At 43.9% G+C, this 20,011-nt stretch overlaps 1 protein-coding gene across 1 annotated transcript in view; it reads left to right on the top strand.

The window, feature by feature from the left end:
- Positions 1 to 20,011, top strand: part of LOC136612240 (uncharacterized) — an 81,560-nt gene that overhangs the window by 43,302 nt on the left and 18,247 nt on the right. The window contains exons 12-16 of the mRNA XM_066592453.1: positions 530 to 633; positions 2,241 to 2,305; positions 3,591 to 3,733; positions 8,325 to 8,449; positions 12,614 to 12,669. Of these exons, the coding sequence (XP_066448550.1) occupies positions 530 to 633; positions 2,241 to 2,305; positions 3,591 to 3,733; positions 8,325 to 8,449; positions 12,614 to 12,669 (493 nt within the window). The remainder of the gene's footprint in view (positions 1 to 529; positions 634 to 2,240; positions 2,306 to 3,590; positions 3,734 to 8,324; positions 8,450 to 12,613; positions 12,670 to 20,011) is intronic.

Below are 20,011 nucleotides of genomic sequence, written 5' to 3'. Positions count from 1 at the left end.
AGCCCAGCCGCGTCTTCTCCCCGGGTCCCGGCACTGATTTACTTCATCATCTTCTGGCCGGGGATTGAAAAATCCCCGCCTCCTGGAAGCTCTGGCTGTGACTGGCTAAGCGTCAGCCAATCACAGCCAGTGCTCGATGAACCAATCACAGCCATTCTTTGAGTACTGGCTGTCATTGGCTAAGAGCCTCAGACAGCGCTTCTAAGGTGATGTATACTTTAAAAAAAAAAATTAATTCTTCAGCTATGGCTTATTTTCAGGGTAGGGCTTATATTTGAAGCCTCCCCTTCCCCGAAAATCCTCGCATGTGGTGCTACAAAGTCATCACAGATATCGCTGCGATTTTCTCATAGCAATGCCGTGTTACCCATGTGAATGAGGCCTAAGGAACATGTTTTAAAAAAAATAGTCTATAAAGTAAATATAAGTAAGGCAAATACAAGTTATGTTAATTAAAAGTGAAATTCCTCTTCAGTCAAGAATTCTATAATGTTTGAATTGTGTGTGTATATGTGTGTTATTTTTGCAGTGGGCGTTATAGTGACATCCACACTCATACAAGACTATAAACCAAGTCTTTCGAATGCTTCATCATCCGATGCCACTTCACTCCAAAAAACAGTCTTGGACTTGGTATGTACTGTACTGTACAACACAGTATATTTAACTTATGGTTAGGAATAAAAATAATCTATGTTATTTTTTAAGCAAATTCAGCACTACTATAAAATTTGTTTTTATTAGAGAGGTTGTCTGAGTTGTAGATTCTCGGTACAACCCATTCCTCATGCTGTAACATAACAAACAGTGACATACTAACCTCTCCCCACAGTGTCCCGCGGTGCTGCTACAGGTATCCCCTCTGATGTCAGGTTTATAAACTGCCCCAGCCTGTTTACAGGATGTCGCAGGGACTTTAACCAATGGTAGAACTCAGCGATCGATCCCTGAGCTCTGTTATTGGCTGCAGCCCTGCCACATCCCATAATAAGGACAGGACTGCAGCCTGTAAATAAACATAGGCATGGAGGACTGAGCAGGATTACCGGGGAGAGGTTGTACTGAGAACCTGCAACTCGGACAACTGCCCTTATCAGGAGTAAGCGGGAACCACAAGCAGCTACTCAGAGAGGATGAGATAGAAGAAAGATACTGTGTAGTATTGAGTGGGCGGGGTTATGCTACACAGCCGCTGAAAAAAAGACAGGGGGGACTGAGCTTGTGTGCATTCACGAGAAAGACCAGCTGATCAGTGCTGAGAATGCTCCCAAGCCAGAAACTTGAATATAGGAGAGTCTGTGAAACAAGTATAAGGCTTTCTAAATGCATGAGAAAGAAAACCCAATGCAAAAAAACAAACAAACCAACAGTTTTTTGCTGCAGAGACTTAATAAGATATATGTGTATTGATTTTTCATGCTCAATAGTTTCCATAGCCTTTATGTCTGCCACGCAAGTAGACGCTAAGTGGTCAAATAATCATCTGTGGGTTTGTTTAGACAAACAATCACACCAGCTTCACTACAGATACTTTGAGTTAAAACAAATTCTATGGTATTGAAGGTGATAAAATAAAGATAAGTTATACTCATCTCCTTATGTGACTGGGACTCCTCCCATCCAGTGCAAGATTCCCAGTCACTCCCCGTTAAACCCGGAAGAAGCTCCTAGCAGTCATGTGAACAATGATTGGCTCATAAGACCTACCATCTTCTTCTGGGTTGGGAATGGTGGTGACCAGAACTCCTACACTGGATGGAGGACACTTAAGGAGATAGGTATGACTTATGTCTTTATTTTAACACCATTCCTGTTCTTTAAAAAAAAATTGCATGATCGGACGGATTTGGCCCATCATGCTATACATCTACTCCTTTAGCCATGGTCAGACAAAATTGTCCATGGGGCCAAACTGAATATTTGGCAGATTATATATAGTCTGCTATTAGCCTCCATGAATGATTGTTTACTATAACGTTCAAAATTATCCATTTCGGGCAACCATTCTGTCAGGTGTATAGCCAGTTTAACATAGGGCTTAATCTACCTGCATTCTGAATGAATGTAACATACTGAAAATGCATTTGGTTTTCTCTAGTTAAAAATTAATCTGCATTTTACATGCACCAATGAATTCACATGCACATTAGATACAATAATAATACAATGTGATTACAGTGTATAAAGATCAACGCAGTCATCATTTTTGCTGATATATGATTTCCATTATTTATTTTTAGCTAACACCAGAACTACGAAAGTTCTACAGCAACAGTTTACAAGATCCACCAGCAGTGTTCTTCAAGTATGACCTTCCAATTACAATATAGTCAATTGTATAAAATATTAATTATCATATTTAGAATGCTTATTACATTTCTGACATTAGAGAATAGTCAGCAGTATATTCCAAACTATAAAAATCACTGTCAAAAATATGCCAACATTTCTATCTAAAAGCAATTAGCCAAAAGATCACCTTGGTGAGAGTAATTTCCTGAGAATTTAGTAACTTTAAGGGTAATGAAGGGCTCAATATCAAAATCTTTAGTGGTTCCATCCCATATGGATGACACTGGATTGGAAAGAGTTAATATGAAGTCTTTCAAGTTTTGCTCCATTTCATCATTTGATTTTTATGACTTCATAATTTGAATGACAAACGAATTATCGCTTGATGTTCAGTCACTGCCAGCATTTACATTGAACTATTATAGTTCCAATTCCCGCAATCCATGGAAAAATATCATTTAGTGTAAAATGGACCTTAGTTTTAAGGCCCTTTTACATGCAACGATTATCGCTCAAAATTCATTCAAATGGCCAAACGTGAGCGATAATCGTTAGATGTAAACATGGGCAGTCATGCACTATTCGTTCAAATGGTGTCTAGGGCTGTTTTTTAGCCCGCATAAAAAACATTGTCTGACCGCTCAAAAAACATTCCATTTGAATGGAATTTGTTCAGTCTTTTGAGCGGCTTGCTGACTTGAATGTATTCATTGTGTTTGCCTTGCATACATAATCAGTACATTGTTTACTTATGCCAGGAGAAGACAGTGAAATCCTGCTGGCCAGATAATTCCTTGCATAAACACACGCCCACCTGAGCAAACAACTCGTAATAAGTTCACTTTAGCTAATGAGGAAATGGAGATGATTAAAAGCCAGTATTTGTATGTGCAATTTTATGCAAAAATGTAATCAGTTTGTTCAGGTAAGCAGCCGTTTTAGTGACAATCATTGCATGCAAAAGTGCCTTTAGTTCCCAGAGCTGTAAATGTGTCCAGTGGGTGGTCCCCACTGCTCACTGTCAATGGATGATGTCATGCTTGATTGACAGTGAGCAGTGAGGACTGCCTCCCTGACACATTCACATTAAAACTAAGAAGAGCCCATATAGGGGAACGGAAAACAGTAAAGAGAAAAGAGAGATATCACTGAAGTCAGTGGATCTGTGGCTGCAAAGCTATGCTGGCAGTCCCTCTGACATGAGGATATGACAGGCCCACATTAAGCATGAAAATTAGTACATACATCATGATGTTTTACTTATGTCCTTTGTCACTTTCTACTCTTTTTTTCCCTAGGAATGTTGATGGATCAGCAGCTATGGTTATTGAATACAAGCTTAATTATACAACGAATGTGGACAGTTCTGTAGTCCTAGCATCTCTTTTGAAAAATTCTGGTTTAACCAATATCACACGCATAGCAAGTCTATCTGTTAATGGTAAGTCAACCTAGAAGACTGTTGTCCTCTCTCTGAAAGTTGTGTAGATGTTTGTTATATACTAACAAAGACTTTATTTTCTCTGCAGCTTTCCTGATTTTCTATCTAACTTAGGACTCATTCATATAACAGTATTTGGTCACTATTTTTATAAGTATTTGTAAGCCAAAACCAGGAATGGATCCAACAGAGAGAAAGTACAATGGAAAGCTTTCTACTTCTGTATTTTGAATCCACTTCTGATTTTGGATTACAAATCCTGGTGCAAAATACTGAACAAATATTGCTATGTGAATAAGCCTTTACTTGTGATATGAAATATACTATATAATAAGGTGGTATGTTGTGTAATGTATAATATTATGTGATATTAGATTAGATTGCAGGCGGGATGACAATGAAAGGTGAAACCTAAATATAGATAATGCAAGATCCGTCATTCACAATAGGCGATGGTCACAACTCCGCTCCTTATCACCCTCCCACAATGACCACTGCACATCTCACAGATCATGCCTGGAACATTCACTCATAGAAGATAATGGGTCCTCTCCTGTCCATTGTGTGAATAGCCCCTGAGTTCTGCTATAAAGCATGTTTCTAAATACTGTTAAACGCAGTTCAGGCAATTTGGCAGCCCCCATAGTCATGTAAAGATAACAGAAAAAATCTACAATCAAACATAAAAATATATTAGGAACATGGAATATATTTCACTATTTGGTTTTAATTAGTTAAAATATTGGTGACTTCCCATTGCAATCAGCTCAAGTGAAAATTCTGAATGCAGTTTAGGGCTATTTTATAGGCCGTATCTAGAACCAGTGCAACTTAATTATTGCATAGTATTTACAGCGTTAAGGGCCTTTTACACGCAACGATTATCGCTCAAAATTCGTTCAAGCGGCCAACAATGAGCGATAATTGTTACATGTAAATGTAGGCATTGTGCAGTTTTCGTTTGAATGATGATTTTAAGGTTAACTTAAAATCCATTGTTCAGCCACTGAGAGATAAAGCAAACACATTTATCTTTCAACAGACCGCATGCTTTTCTCCACACAGCATGTTTTCACTAGCTGGAAGAGAACAATGCAATCTGCCTGCAGCTGCGAGGAGAACAGCGCAGCTCTTTGCACAGCTGGGAGTGTGTTTAAATACACAGTGGGCTCTGCAAACAACTCATGCAGGCCATTTTACATGCAAATGAAGATGATAAAATGTTAATGGCTATTAATAGAGATGAGCGAGCATACTCGTCCGAGCTTGATGCTCGTTCGAGTATTAGGGTGCTCGAGATGCTCATTACTCGAGACGAGCACCACGCGGTACTCGTCTCGATTAAACGAGCACTGACCATTGAATTCAATGGAGCCGGCAATAGAGCCGACTCCATTGAAAGCAATGGACTGCCGGCGATCACGGGATGAATTGTCGGGAAGGGGTTAAATATATAAGCCCTTCCCTGCAATTCATCCAGAAATGTGTAAAAATAAAAAATATATATATACTTACCTGGTCCCGGCAGACGGAGTTCAGCGCGGCAGGCTGCAGTTCTCCTGAACTGCTCTAAACAGCTGTGAGTAGTATTCAGCAGCCGGGGATTTAAAATCCCCGCCTGCTGAATGAGATGCCTCTGATTGGTCACAGCCTGACCAATCAGAGGCATCCCTCACTCACACCCATTCATGAATTCATGAATGGGTGAGTGAGGGCTGCCTCTGATTGGCGTGCCCCTCTAATTTGAACTTCTCATTCCCGCCTCCAAAACATCTCCAGAGCAGCACCTGTCCTCTGGAACGCACTACCAAAGGCTATTCGGGCAATCCAGGACTCGCAGAACTTCAGGCGTGCTCTAAAAATGCACCTCTTTAGGGAGGCATACCACATTCCCTAAACAAACCCCTCTGTACGCCGCCTGATAACATGCTCCCTGACTTATTGACTGCAATCCCTGCTAGCCACCATCAACTGCCCCTGCAGTAATACCAATTCTGCCATCATTCGGCTAAATGTCGGACCATTGTCTATGTGTACAGCATCCCTCACTCTCCACCCCGCCATACCGTGCACATCTCCAGCCCCTTTACCTTCTGTATCACCCCATTACTTGTAGTATGTAAACTTCTTGGAGCAGGGCCCTCACCCCTATTGTTTCCATCAACTGATTACTAAGTAACAGTGGTTCTGTAATTTTTGTACTTTTGCTTTCTGTATTCCCACTGTCTTTATAAGCGCTGCGGAATATGTTGGTGCTATACAAATAAAGATTATTATTATTATAAACATAGCAAACACATCCTAAAGACACCACACTTACTGATGACATGTGCAGAAAATGCCACATGGTGGCAGAAACAATACAACGCCTCACCTCCAGTTGTAAATTATTGGCACAGACAGATTATTTACACAGACATAATGAGATAGCAAATATAATCCACCAAGAGCTCATAGACAAGAACAAACTATCAGACACTCGCATGCCATACTAATACACTCCACAGACAGTCCTAGAATACAACACGCACAAATTGTACTACGACAGAGACAAAACAATCACCACAACAGACATCACACTCACTGACAAACATGACACAACCACATCCATCATAGACCTCTCCATCCCAAACACTCCCAACATTCACCATACATACACTGAGACAATCACTAACCTCGTGAGGAGGTGAGACACCTGTGGAGGATGGAGGGGTACTTATTGTACCTGTCCTCCCTTCTACCACTGGGGTTGGACCACAGACACTGCACAAAGTATAGGAACTTTACATCTAAACACAAGCATATTAATATCACGTTGTCGGGAAGTTCCTAGACGCGGACACACAACACACAGGTGTCATTTCTGCATTGCTTTGGTCGCTCAGCCTTGACCGTTGTCCAGCTTACCACTTGGTACTGGGATAAACATTTAACACACCATAATAATAATGGCACTCTACAGTACATGAACTAAAAGCTCATGCATAGCTAAAATCTATTGGGATAACTACACAATGTATATCATTTCAGTTAGTGCTAGTACTATAGTAAGGGCTCAGGCTAATGAATTCAAAAGGAAGTCCACTCTTGCTTGCCACCTGTTGGCCTTACCTATATGGGGGGCCCACACAATTACACTAGTAGAAAATGAATTATCTCCATTTAATAGGCGTATTAGATAATCCTGTAAATATGTTATATGATAATATATTATAGTGCTTAAATAAGGCATAATGGTCAATATTACTCTTTTATTTCTACCAGAAGGCCCAGAAATTATATAAAGGGGAAAGGGTTAATATGCTCTTTATGCTACATTGTGATTATGCCCTCACCCTTTAAATGCACACAAAATACACTATATATTGCACTCACAAAGCAAGTGTTAAACAATGTACAATTTCATATATAAAATAGATAAAATCTGCATAATAATTACTAGTTATATGATACATGTATGCAGTTCTATTCTATATTACAGGGATTTCTCTCAGTGAATTACATTGCAGCTGTCCCAGATTTTATCTGGGTATGTTAATAAGACATTTGTTGATGAAAATGTGTGTATTATATCCTTATTAAACCCTTGTTTTAATTTTTGTTAGGCAGTTAATCACATCACATGATATACTATCCTGAATCTAATTGGTCAGAGCCGTCATTGAGCTCCAACCTATGGAGTGATTCAGACACAATCTAACTCTAAAGGGTCCTTCACTTCAATATAAAAGTACCTAAAAAATGTGATAAGGAAATTTTTCTAACAAAAGTCTCTTGTCTCATAGCAAATAATTAAAACACTAAAATTTAGAATAAGTGTGTGTTACCAATAAGAGTATTAAAGAGAGAAAAAAAGTAAGCAGTAAAGAATACAGACCCAGAGACTTGTTGCCAAGAGGTTGCAAGAGAATCTGCTTCTTAGCCTACGGAGGGGGCTTTTAGGCAGGATTTTGGTTAGCAAGTACATGCTTATTGGCCCATTACTGACCTGTCATTGATGAGTTATTATAATTAACACAGTTTTAGCCACATTTGATTGTTTTGGCTACACCGAGAACATTGTGTTTTTCTCTAGGTGGAAAACATTTCCAAGGCTGTCTGATTCAACAGGCTTTGTATACTTTTTAAGTACAGAGAGATCTTAAGTAAACTAGAAGTGTTCAGAGGCCTCCAGGGCAAAAACTACATATTCCTCTGGTGCCAACATTTGTAGGTAATGTTTAAACTCCATACTCCACTGAGTATACACACTAACATTTTGCTAGAGACCTCTGAGCACGTCTAGTTTAATTATGATCATCACTCTGTACATGAAGAACAAGTTTTACTAGAAGTAGTAAAGAAATTAAATATACATGTTTAAAAAAAAAAAAGATATTGGCATTATTAGAAATTGGTTCTCTGCAAAAGCTATAAAAATGATTATGATTTTATCATAAAGAGACAATAAAAAGGTGAACTATGTAATTTAATTGAATGTCCACAAGGAAATAGATCATAACCTAATGCTGACTACAGTGTAAAAATTGCAAATATACTACTACACCCAAATGAGGTATATGTGGGATAAATAACATTATTGCTTTTCCAGATGTTAAGCCACTTTTTGATGTATTTACCCTGAAGCCAAGATTCATCAATCAAGTTTATAGTTCAGAATTAGAGGACAGGAATAATGCAAGGTTCAAGGAATTGGAGAGCAATATTACACAGGGGGTAAGATGAACAATTGTTTACTAGTTGTACAAAATGTACACTGGAGCACCAGTAGAGTGTATAAAGTAAAGTTTTTCCACAATATACACTGTATTACCACTGTATTACAGACCCCTGCCACTTTACGATTAGAGCTTCCCTGTATGGAAATTAGACACATGACCTCAAAGCTCTAGATCAAGTTAGAAAGTTTTCCATTTCAATGTGACTCCACATTAGAATGGCAAAATTCAGCAATCCAAGTCCCTCCGAATGAGTCATGTTCACAGCAATCAATGTTAGGCTAACTGAGGCCAATATTTAAAAAACTGCCAACCTTATGGGTTTGGCAGAGAATGGTGTGATTGAAAAGGAATCATGTGGATGAAAACAACTTGTGGACTAAAGGGATCAGAGGAGAAAGTCAAGAATCATTCTGATGAACAGGTGGTGCACAGTCAAGCAAATTGCAGCCAAATACAATGTTGGTGCTACAACTTACATGTCCGAATGCACAACTCATGGTTCCGTAGCATAGATGGGCTATAACTGTAGATGACCAGTTCAAGTGCCATTGATATCTAAGAGAAGCAGAAAGGCAAAACTCTAGTTGTCAAAAGACTGCAAAAATTGAATCACCGAGCAATGGAAAGACAGCAGTCAGATAAATTCAGTTTTCTATTGCACCATGCTGATAGGAGAGTCAGAATTTAGCAAAAACAGCATGAATCAATTTAATGTTACTGTCAGCTATCAACAGGCTGGTAATCATGTGGGGAATATTTTCTTGGCATCACCTGAGTCCTTTGATACCTAAGGTTTGACTTCAACAGAACTGCTGCAGTTCTGAAGACCAATGGAGGTCAAATGATCTACATGCTAGTGATAAGTGTCACTAATCAAATGGCCATTTAGTGTATACGGTTATATAATCGGATATTTTTAAATAATTCAAGTATATTTTCCTGTTATTCCAACTCTACAATTTGTTTTTACAGCAAGCCACCTGATATCAAATGCTAAAACCTCTTTTGATCAACTGATATCACTAGGAGAAGTTATGGTGGCTATTTTCAATGAAAAGCTGTTGTAGCCATTATACACTGACATGCCAAAGGTCATGGGATAGCAGAATGTAAATTGATTATGAAGTAATGGCTTGGGAACACCCATGCCTATATTAGTTGTAAAGTGTTTTCTTGTGAGGTTGAACACTGTCCAGTGTGCTCGTGGCAAGGCAATGTGAATTATCGGAGTTTGAATGAGGCATGATAGTGGGTGCCAGATGGATGGGACATTCCATTTCCAAAGTTGTGCAGGCATTTAACACTCCTCAATTCACAGTGTCACATGTATACTGGGAAACCGTCATTGAAAGCATTTCCAGGCAAAGTGAGTAGTACAGTGGCCACCCATGGGTGCTTAACATTCATAGCCAGTGGCATCTGGGTAGAATTGTAAGTGAGAAAAGACATGGAACTGACAGAAATCACATCTACATTCAATTTGCAAAAGGCCCCACACACATAACCGGCAGGTCAATGCAGAATTCTTAAAGGGGTTGTCCCGCGGCAGCAAGTGGGTCTATACACTTCTGTATGGCCATAATAATGCACTTTGTAATATACATTGTGCATTAATTATGAGCCATACAGAAGTTATAAAAAGTTTTATACTTACCTGCTCCGTTGCTGGCGTCCTCGTCTCCATGGTGCCGACTAATTTTCGCCCTCCGATGGCCAAATTAGCCGCGCTTGCGCAGTCCGGGTCTTCTCCTGTTCTCTATGGGGCTCCGTGTAGCTCCGTCTAGCTCCGCCCCGTCACGTGCCGATTCCAGCCAATCAGGAGGCTGGAATCGGCAATGGACCGCACAGAAGAGCTGCGGTCCACGGAGGAAGAGGATCCCGGCGGCCATCTTCACCGGTAAGTATAGAAGTCACCGGAGCGCGGGGATTAAGGTAAGCACTCCGGTAAGCTTTCTTTAGGTCCCTGCATCGGGGTTGTCTCGCGCCGAACGGGGGGGGGGGGGGTTGAAAAAAAAAAAAAACCCGTTTCGGCGCGGGACAACCCCTTTAAGTTTTCATGGGATGTGGAGCAGAAGACCCACCCGAGTGCTTCTGTTAACATTACAACCACTGACAGTGTGCATCATCTCGGCTTGTGAGGTTGCTAACTGGACCCTAGAAAAATGGTAACATTTGGTGTGGTCTGATGAGTCACACTACTAATTGTTTTGGGCTGATATTAGGGTTCATGTGTGGGACAGCTCCCAGAAAGCCATTGACCCCAGTTATCAACAAGACACTCTACAGGCTGGTGGTGGTTCCATACTAGTGTGGGGTGTGTTAGAGAGTCACTATGAATGGTGTGGCTTATATGTTTGCCTGACATGAGCCCAACTGAGCATTTATGGTATGTGGGGGAGCGGTCCATTTGCACCCAAGATCCTGCACCTACAAATATTACAGAGCTGTGGGGGGCTATCCAGACGGTATGGCTTAACAACCCTCCAGACATTTTGGCATGTCAGTCTATTTTTTTAATTGATACATTCTATGTGTTTGTACCTACATGCTGTGCTATTTTTTCAACAATTTTTCAACCCTGTTCACAATTTGGATTTTGCTGTGTATTTGATGCTAAATCCACACGCAATCCATACTAATCATGGATGAAATCCACTGCAAATCTGCATCAGCTACAGCAATGTGTAAAAGTTTTCAAAAATAGAAGTGTTCATACCATAGTTTATTTGTGTCAATTAACAAAATGCAAAGTGAATGAACAAAAAGGAAACCTAATTCAAATCAATATTTGATATGACTATCCTTTCTTTTTAAAACCGGATCAATTTTTCTAGGTACACTTGCACAAAGTCAAGGATTTTTTAAGATGATAGTCAGATGTATGACTAACCAATTACACCAAACAGGTGATATTGATCATAATTTTAACAAGTAGGTTGACACATAGTCCTTAACTGAAACAAAAATAGCTGTGTAGAAGGCTTAAAACTGGGTGAGAAACCGAAAAGTCTGCTAAAAGGTGAGGTTGTGGAAGACAGTTTCATGTCACAAGTAAAACACCATAACTTAACACAACAAGATGTAAATTAGTTATACTGCATCAGTCATTAAAAATGATCTGCAGCATAAAAAAGAACAAGGAGTCTTGGAAGTGATTATATGGCCCCCACAGAGCTCTGATCTTAAAAACGAGTCTGTCTGGGATTTCATGTAGAGACAAAAGGATGTAAGCAAGTCTACATCCACAAAAGATCTATGGCTAGTTCTCCCAAGATGTTTGGAACAACCTCCCTGCTGAGTTCCTTCAAAAACTGTGTGCAAATGTACCTAATGGAATTGATGCTGTTTTGAAGACAAAGGGCGGTCACACCAAATATTGATTTTGATTTACATTTCTCTTTTGTTCATTCACTTTGTATTTTGCTAATTGACAAAAGAAACTATTAACACTTTTATTTTTGAATGTATCCTTACTTTGCAGCATTTCCACATCTGCCTAAAACATTTACATAGTAACATAGTATGCTAGGCTGAATGAAGACAACGTCCATCTAGTTCAGCCTGCTGAATGAATGGAAGTCCATGCCATAGCCCATGCCATAGTATGTGTGTAAGGCCACACTCATGAACACGGCAAAGCGCCACAATTTCAAATGTGGTGCTTTCCATCCATTTTTGCTTTCGGCCAGAACTCCCTGCGGCCGAGAGCATGAGTTAGCGCATCCCATAATTCTGATTGATGATGAGGTGCACTAAATGGCCAAACGTAGAGCAGATTTCGCTCAAAAATCACGGCACTAGAAAGCGCCGTCCAGCACTACGTTTGAGTGTATGTCTGCGAGGCCCTATTGATTTCAATGGGAGCGTTATATCGTGTTCAACGCAGGGTTCAAGATGCCACATGAATCGCGGTAAAAACGGCCTGTATGAGAAAGGCCTTATAAGCTCCACATCTGAATATAAGTGGTCATAGACCTTAAGATTGTTGCGATTTTCCCAAGTACTGCACACCATAAAGAAAGTTTTCAAAGTTAGAAATTTATTAAAATGACTCCTAGATATAGTGTAATGTATATTATTTTTCCTATATGGCTAAATAAAAAGACTTTTAAATCAATAATATATTTCTACTAATTTCAATATTTTTTATTTTTTTCAGCTTAATAGTATTTTAAAGAATCTCGATGTGAAACAGATAGTTCTGCTTTTATTTCAGTAAGTACTTTCAGTACTAATCAATTAATACTTTGGTTCAATAAGTTTGGTTTAGTTTTATGTATTGCTACTGACTCCTGTTGTTCATATTTTTAAATCAGTCCATGAACAGTAAGGCCTCATGTCCACGGGGAAAATCAGGCCCGCTACGGATTCTCCATGGAGAATCCGTAGCGGGTCCCTCCTGCCCCACAGACATGAGGGCTGAAAATAACAATTTACTCACCTCTCCGCACGCTACGGATCTTCCCTTCTTCGCGGCTTGATCTTCTCTCTGTCGCGCCGGATCTTCTTTCTTCGGCCCGGCGGATGTGCTTGGCACGCCGGCTGTGTGCCGCGCGCATGCGCCGGGCACATCCACCGGCCCGAAGAAAGAAGATCCGGCCGCGACGGACAGAAGATCAAGCCGCGAACAAGGGAAGACCCGTACCGTCCGGAGCAGGTGAGTTTAATTCAGGCGCGGGTCTCCCGCCAATCCGGACGGCTTCCATAGGTGTCAATAGAAGCCTGCGGCAGCCGTCCCCGCGGGAGACCTGCGCCTGAATGGAGCATGTCCGTATTTTTTGCTGCACGCGGGACCTGCGCCTGCAGGGAAAAATGACATCCACAGGTATTTAACTACCTGCGGGTGTCTAATGCATCCCTATGGGGCGCGGATCCGCATGCAGGAAAAACACTGTGGATTTTAAATCTGAATTTGCCCATGGACATGAGGCCTAAGACCTATTGTCAATATTTTTTCAGCCATTTCATAGAATCATAGAATGGTGGAGTTGGAAGAGACCTTCAGGGTCATCGGGTCCAACCCCCTGCTCAGTGCAGGATTCACTAAATCATCACAGACAGATATTTCTCCAGCCTTTTCGGCTGAAGTCTTTGGTGTTTCTTTGCTAGTAGGACTACTAAAGCTTGCAAGGGAAGGGGAGTACCCATGACCTATTTTTTATTCATTTTATTTTATTTCCTAAATCATTACATATATCAAGTATCACAGTCGCAGGGGAATCAAATAGTACAAATATTGCCTTCACAGACTAGACTCCTTATAATTAAAACGTATTACATGTATCACATTGTGGCAAAAATAACTGCATTTTGTCCCAATAAGTATAGTACAAATATAATGAATACAAGAAATGTTCGAAATTCTTTATTATGCCACAACTTTCCACCCTCAAATACAGGTTAGCACGTTTACTGGTCTTTCTAAATCAATCCAATGCCTATTAGAAATATACCTTTTCCAAGTATTCCATTTAACTTGATAGTTACTAGCTCTCTTGTGCTTTCGCTTACACCATTGTCATACTTTGTAAAGTTATTTACAGCTATAAATAATCTAACAAGAAAGAGTACATTGTATGTCACTTAACTGTGTCTCTCCTCAGTACAAGGTAGGATCCAGCACTCATCCAGTAATAAAAACATCATTTATTTATTTTAAACCACATGGTAGAAACATGAAAATTTTTTTTCCAGAGATTCAGGTTTTTACAAGTGGTGACCTATTGTCTGACTTAATCTGCTGTTTGGGATCTCCGCCAATCATTTGATTGCAGTGAGATACTGGAAGTGTAATAAGACGCAGCACTCCCATTGATTTCAATAGGAGTGAAGACTGCCTAATACAATTCCTTCCCTGACCACCGATAATGATGTATAGCCCACTGCAGCAGACCAGATGGTCAGTTAATTGGGCGACGGATTGCTGCCAGTGAACTAGTGATGACTAGAGATGAGCGAGCACCAAAATGCTCGGGTGCTCGTTATTCGGGACGAACTTTTCGCGATGCTCGAGGGTTCGTTTCGAGTAACGAACCCCATTGAAGTCAATGGGCGACCCGAGCATTTTTGTATTTCGCCGATGCTCGCTAAGGTTTCCTTGTGTGAAAATCTGGGCAATTCAAGAAAGTGATGGGAACGACACAGCAATGGACTGGGCAGGCGAGGGGCTACATGTTGGGCTGCATCTCAAGTTCACAGGTCCCACTATTAAGCCACAATAGCGGCAAGAGTGGGCCCCCCCCCCTCCCAAAAACTTTTACTTCTGAAAAGCCCTCATTAGCAATGCATACCTTAGCTAAGCACCACACTACCTCCAACAAAGCACAATCACTGCCTGCATGACACTCCACTGCCACTTCTCCTGGCTTACATGCTGCCCAACCGCCCCCCCCCCCCCCCCACAGCGCACACCAAAGTGTCCCTGCGCAGCCTTCAGCTGCCCTCATGCCACGCCACACTCATGTCAATTTAGAAGTGCGTCTGCCATGAGGAGGAACCGCAGGCACACACTGCAGAGGGTTGGCACGGCTAGGCAGCGACCCTCTTTAAAAGGGGCGGGGCGATAGCCCACAATGCTGTACAGAAGCAATGAGAAATAGAATCCTGTGCCACCGCCATCAGGAGCTGCACACGTGGGCATAGCAATGGGGAACCTATGTGCCACACACTATTCATTCTGTCAAGGTGTCTGCATGCCCCAGTCAGACCGCGGTTTTTAATTCATAGACACAGGCAGGTACAACTCCCTATTGTGAAGTCCCTGTGGACCGACAGCATGGGTGGCTCCCTGGAACCCACCGGCGGAACATAAAAATATCCCATTGCATTGCCCATCACAGCTGAGGTAGTAATGTCATGTTTAATGCAGGTGGGCTTCGGCCCACACTGCATGCCCCAGTCAGACTGGGGTTCTTTACAAGTGGACAGATGTAGGTTAAACTCCGTGTGCACCTACAGCATGGGTGGCTCCCTGGAACCCACCGGCGGTACATAAAAATATCCCATTGCAGTGCCCATCACAGCTGAGGTAGTAATGTCATGTTTAATGCAGGTGGGCTTCGGCCCACACTGCATGCCCCAGTCAGACTGGGGTTCTTTACAAGTGGAAACAGATGCATTTATAATTCCCTGTGTGGACCCACAGCATGGGTGGGTGCCAGGAAGCCACCGGCAGTACATAGAAATATCCCATTGCATTGCCCAACACAGCTGAGGTAGTAATGTCGTGCTTAATACAGGTGGGCTTCGGCCCACACTGCATGCCCCAGTCAGACTGGGGTTCTTTACAAGTGGAAACAGATGCATTTATAATTCCCTGTGGACCCACAGCATGGGTGGGTGCCAGGAAGCCACCGGTGGTACATAGAAATATCCCATTGCATTGCCCAACACAGCTGAGGTAGTAATGTCGTGCTTAATACAGGTGGGCTTCGGCCCACACTGCATGCCCCAGTCAGACTGGGGTTCTTTAGAAGTGGACAGATGTAGGTTAAACTCCGTGTGCACCTACAGCATGGGAGGCTCCCTGGAACCCACCGGCGGTACATAAAAATATCCCATTGCATTGCCCAACACAGCGGATGTAACATCAGCTGTAATGCAGGTGGGCTAAAAATTCATTTGATTACACTGTAGGCGAGGGCCCACAAAAATTGCTGTATCAACAGTACTAATGTACATCCAAAAAATTGGCCATGGCCAACTAAGAGGGCAGGTGAAACCCATTAATCGCTTTGGTTAATGTGGCTTAAGTGGTAACTAGGCCTGGAGGCAGCCCAGTTTAACGAAAAATTGGTTCAAGTTAAAGTTTCAACGCTTTTAAGAGCATTGAAACATATAAAAATTGTTTAGAAAAATTATATGACTGAGCCTTGTGGCCCTAAGAAAAATTGCCCGTTCAGCGTGATTACGTGAGGTTTCAGGAGGAGGAGCAGGAGGAGGAGGAGGAATATTAGACACAGATTGATGAAGCAGAAATGTCCCCGTTTTGGATGGTGAGAGAGAACGTAGCTTCCATCCGCGGGTGCAGCCTACGTATTGCTTACGTATCGCTGCTGTCCGCTGGTGGAGAAGAGAAGTCTGGGGAAATCCAGGCTTTGTTCATCTTGATGAGTGTAAGCCTGTCGGCACTGTCGGTTGACAGGTGGGTACGCTTATCCGTGATGATTCCCCCAGCCACACTAAACACACTCTCTGACAAGACGCTAGCCGCAGGACAAGCAAGCACCTCCAGGGCATACAGCGCGAGTTCAGGCCACGTGTCCAGCTTCGACACCCAGTAGTTGTAGGGGGCAGAGGCGTCACGGAGGACGGTCGTGCGATCGGCTACGTACTCCCTCACCATCCTTTTACAGTGCTCCCGCCGACTCAGCCTTGACTGGGGAGTGGTGACACAGTCTTGCTGGGGAGCCATAATGCTGGCAAAGGCCTTGGAGAATGTTCCCCTCCTGCGCTGTACATGCTGCCTGATCTCTGCGCCTCCCCTGCTACCTGGCCCTCGGAACTGCGCCTTCTGCCACTAGCGCTGTCGGATGGGAAGTTTACCATCAGTTTGTCCACCAGCGCCCTGTGGTATAGCATCACTCTCGAACCCCTTTCCTCTTCGGGAATCAGAGTGGAAAAGTTCTCCTTATACCGTGGGTCGAGCAATGTGTACACCCAGTAATCTGTAGTGGCCAGAATGCGTGTAACGCGAGGGTCACGAGAAAGGCATCCTAACATGAAGTCTGCCATGTGTGCCAGAGTACCTGTACGCAACACATGGCTGTCCTCACTAGGAAGATCACTTTCAGGATCCTCCTCCTCCTCCTCTTCCTCCTCCTCAGGCCATACACGCTGAAAGGATGACAGCCCAGCAGCATCTGTACCCTCAGCAGTGGGCCAAGCTGTCTCTTCCCCCTCCTCCTCATCCTCCTCATGCTCCTCCTCCTCCTCCTCAATGCGCTGAGATATAGACAGGCGGGTGCTCTGACTATCCAGCGACATACTGTCTTCCCCCGGCTCTGTTTCCGAGCGCAAAGCGTCTGCCTTTATGCTTTGCAGGGAACTTTTCAAGATGCATAGCAGAGGAATGGTGACGCTAATGATTGCAGCATCGCCGCTCACCACCTGGGTAGACTCCTCAAATGTTCCAAGGACCTGACAGATGGCTGCCAACCAGGGCCACTCTTCTGTAAAGAATTGAGGAGGCTGACTCCCACTGCGCCGCGCAAGTTGGAGTTGGTATTCCACTATAGCTCTACGCTGCTCATAGAGTCTGGCCAACATGTGGAGCGTAGAGTTCCACTGTGTGGGCACGTCGCACAGCAGTCGGTGCACTGGCAGATTAAACCTATGTTGCAGTGTCCGCAGGGTGGCAGCGTGCGTGTGGGATTTGCGGAAATGTGCGCAGAGCTGGCGCACCTTTCCGAGCAGGTATGACAAGTGGGGGTAGCTTTTCAGAAAGCGCTGAACCACCAAATTAAAGACATGGGCCAGGCATGGCACGTGCGTGAGGCTGCCGAGCTGCAGAGCCGCCACCAGCTTACGGCCGTTGTCACACACGACCATGCCCGGTTGGAGGCTCAGCGGCGCAAGCCAGCGGTCGGTCTGCTCTGTCAGACCCTGCAGCAGTTCGTGGGCCGTGTGCCTCTTCTCTCCTAAGCTGAGTAGTTTCAGCACGGCCTGCTGACGCTTGCCCACCGCTGTGCTGCCACGCCGCGTGACACCGACTGCTGGCGACGTACTGCTGACACATCTTGATTGCGAGACAGAGGTTGCGTTGGAGGAGGAGGAGGAGAAAGGTGCTTTAGTGGAGGAAGCATACACCGCCGCAGATACCACCACCGAGCTGTGGCCCGCAATTCTGGGGGTGGGTAGGACGTGAGCGGTCCCAGGCTCTGACTCTGTCCCAGCCTCCACTAAATTCACCCAATGTGCCGTCAGGGAGATATAGTGGCCCTGCCCGCCTGTGCTTGTCCACGTGTCCGTTGTTAAGTGGACCTTGCTAGTAACCGCGTTGGTGAGGGCGCGTACAATGTTGCGGGAGACGTGGTCGTGCAGGGCTGGGACGGCACATCGGGAAAAGTAGTGGCGACTGGGAACCGAGTAGCGCGGGGCAGCCGCCGCCATCATGCTTTTGAAAGCCTCCGTTTCCACAAGCCTATACGGCAGCATCTGTAGGCTCATCAATTTTGCAATGTGCACGTTTAACGCTTGAGCGTGCGGGTGCGTGGCGTCGTACTTGCGCTTGCGCTCAAACTGTGGCACTAGCGACGTCTGGACGCTGCGCTGAGAGCCATTGCTGGATGGGGCCGAGGACAGCGGAGGTGATGGTGTGGGTGCAGGCCAGGAGACAGTAGTGCCTGTGTCCTCAGAGGGGGGTTGGATCTCAGTGGCAGGTTGGGGCACAGGGGGAGAGGCAGTGGTGCAAACCGGAGGCGGTGAACGGGCATCGTCCCACCTTGTGGGGTGCTTGGCCATCATATGCCTGCGCATGCTGTTGGTGGTGCCTCCCCAGCTGATCTTGGCGCGACAAATGTTGCACACCACTGTTCGTCGGTCGTCAGGCGTCTCTGTGAAAAACTGCCACACCGTAGAGCACCTTGACCTGTGCAGGGTGGCATGGCGCGAGGGGGCGCTTTGGGAAACAGTTGGTGGATTATTCGGTCTGGCCCTGCCTCTACCCCTGGCCACCGCACTGGCTCGGCCTGTGCCCACACCCTCACTTGGCCCTCCGCGTCCTCGGCCGCGTCCACATCCTCTAGGCCTACCCCTACCCCTCAGCATGCTGTATTACCAGTGATTTGATTTCCCAGGCAGGAAAGAAATTGGCGCAAGGCTGCACTCAACCGTAGCTGGTTGCGTCTGATTTTTGTACGTTGTCCACGCAGCACACATGTACACGGAGACCTTAGGACTGACACAGGCAGGCCAAATACAATTTCTTTTACTTTTTTGCAAAGGGAAGGACCCACTGCGTATATTCAATGAACAAGAAGTTTAATATCTGTGGTGTGGCCCTCAAAAAGTGTCACACAACTATAGTGTAGCAGAGTTATTAACTCTAGCAGAGCAGGTATTTGCCAGTCAGGAAAGACAATGGCGCAAGCCTGCAGTAAACCGTAGCTGGTTGCGTCTGATTTTTGTACTTTGTCCACGCAGCACACACGTACACGGAGACCTTAGGACTGACACAGGCAGGCCAAATACAATTTCTTTTCCTTTTTTGCAAAGGGAAGGACCCACTGCGTATATTCAATGAACAAGAAGTTTAATATCTGTGGTGTGGCCCTCAATAAGTGTCACACAACTATAGTGTAGCAGAGTTATTAACTCTAGCAGAGCAGGTATTTGCCAGTCAGGAAAGACAATGGCGCAAGCCTGCAGTAAACCGTAGCTGGTTGCGTCTGATTTTTGTACGTTCTCCACGCAGCACACACGTACACGGAGACCTTAGGACTGACACAGGCAGGCCAAATACAATTTCTTTTCCTTTTTTGCAAAGGGAAGGACCCACTGCGTATATTCAATGAACAAGAAGTTTAATATCTGTGGTGTGGCCCTCAAAAAGTGTCAC

The sequence above is a fragment of the Eleutherodactylus coqui genome, chromosome 2 (assembly GCF_035609145.1).
Source record: "Eleutherodactylus coqui strain aEleCoq1 chromosome 2, aEleCoq1.hap1, whole genome shotgun sequence".
In the NCBI taxonomy this organism is placed as follows: Eukaryota; Metazoa; Chordata; class Amphibia; order Anura; family Eleutherodactylidae; genus Eleutherodactylus; species Eleutherodactylus coqui.
This window is presented reverse-complemented; position numbering and strand designations above follow the sequence as displayed.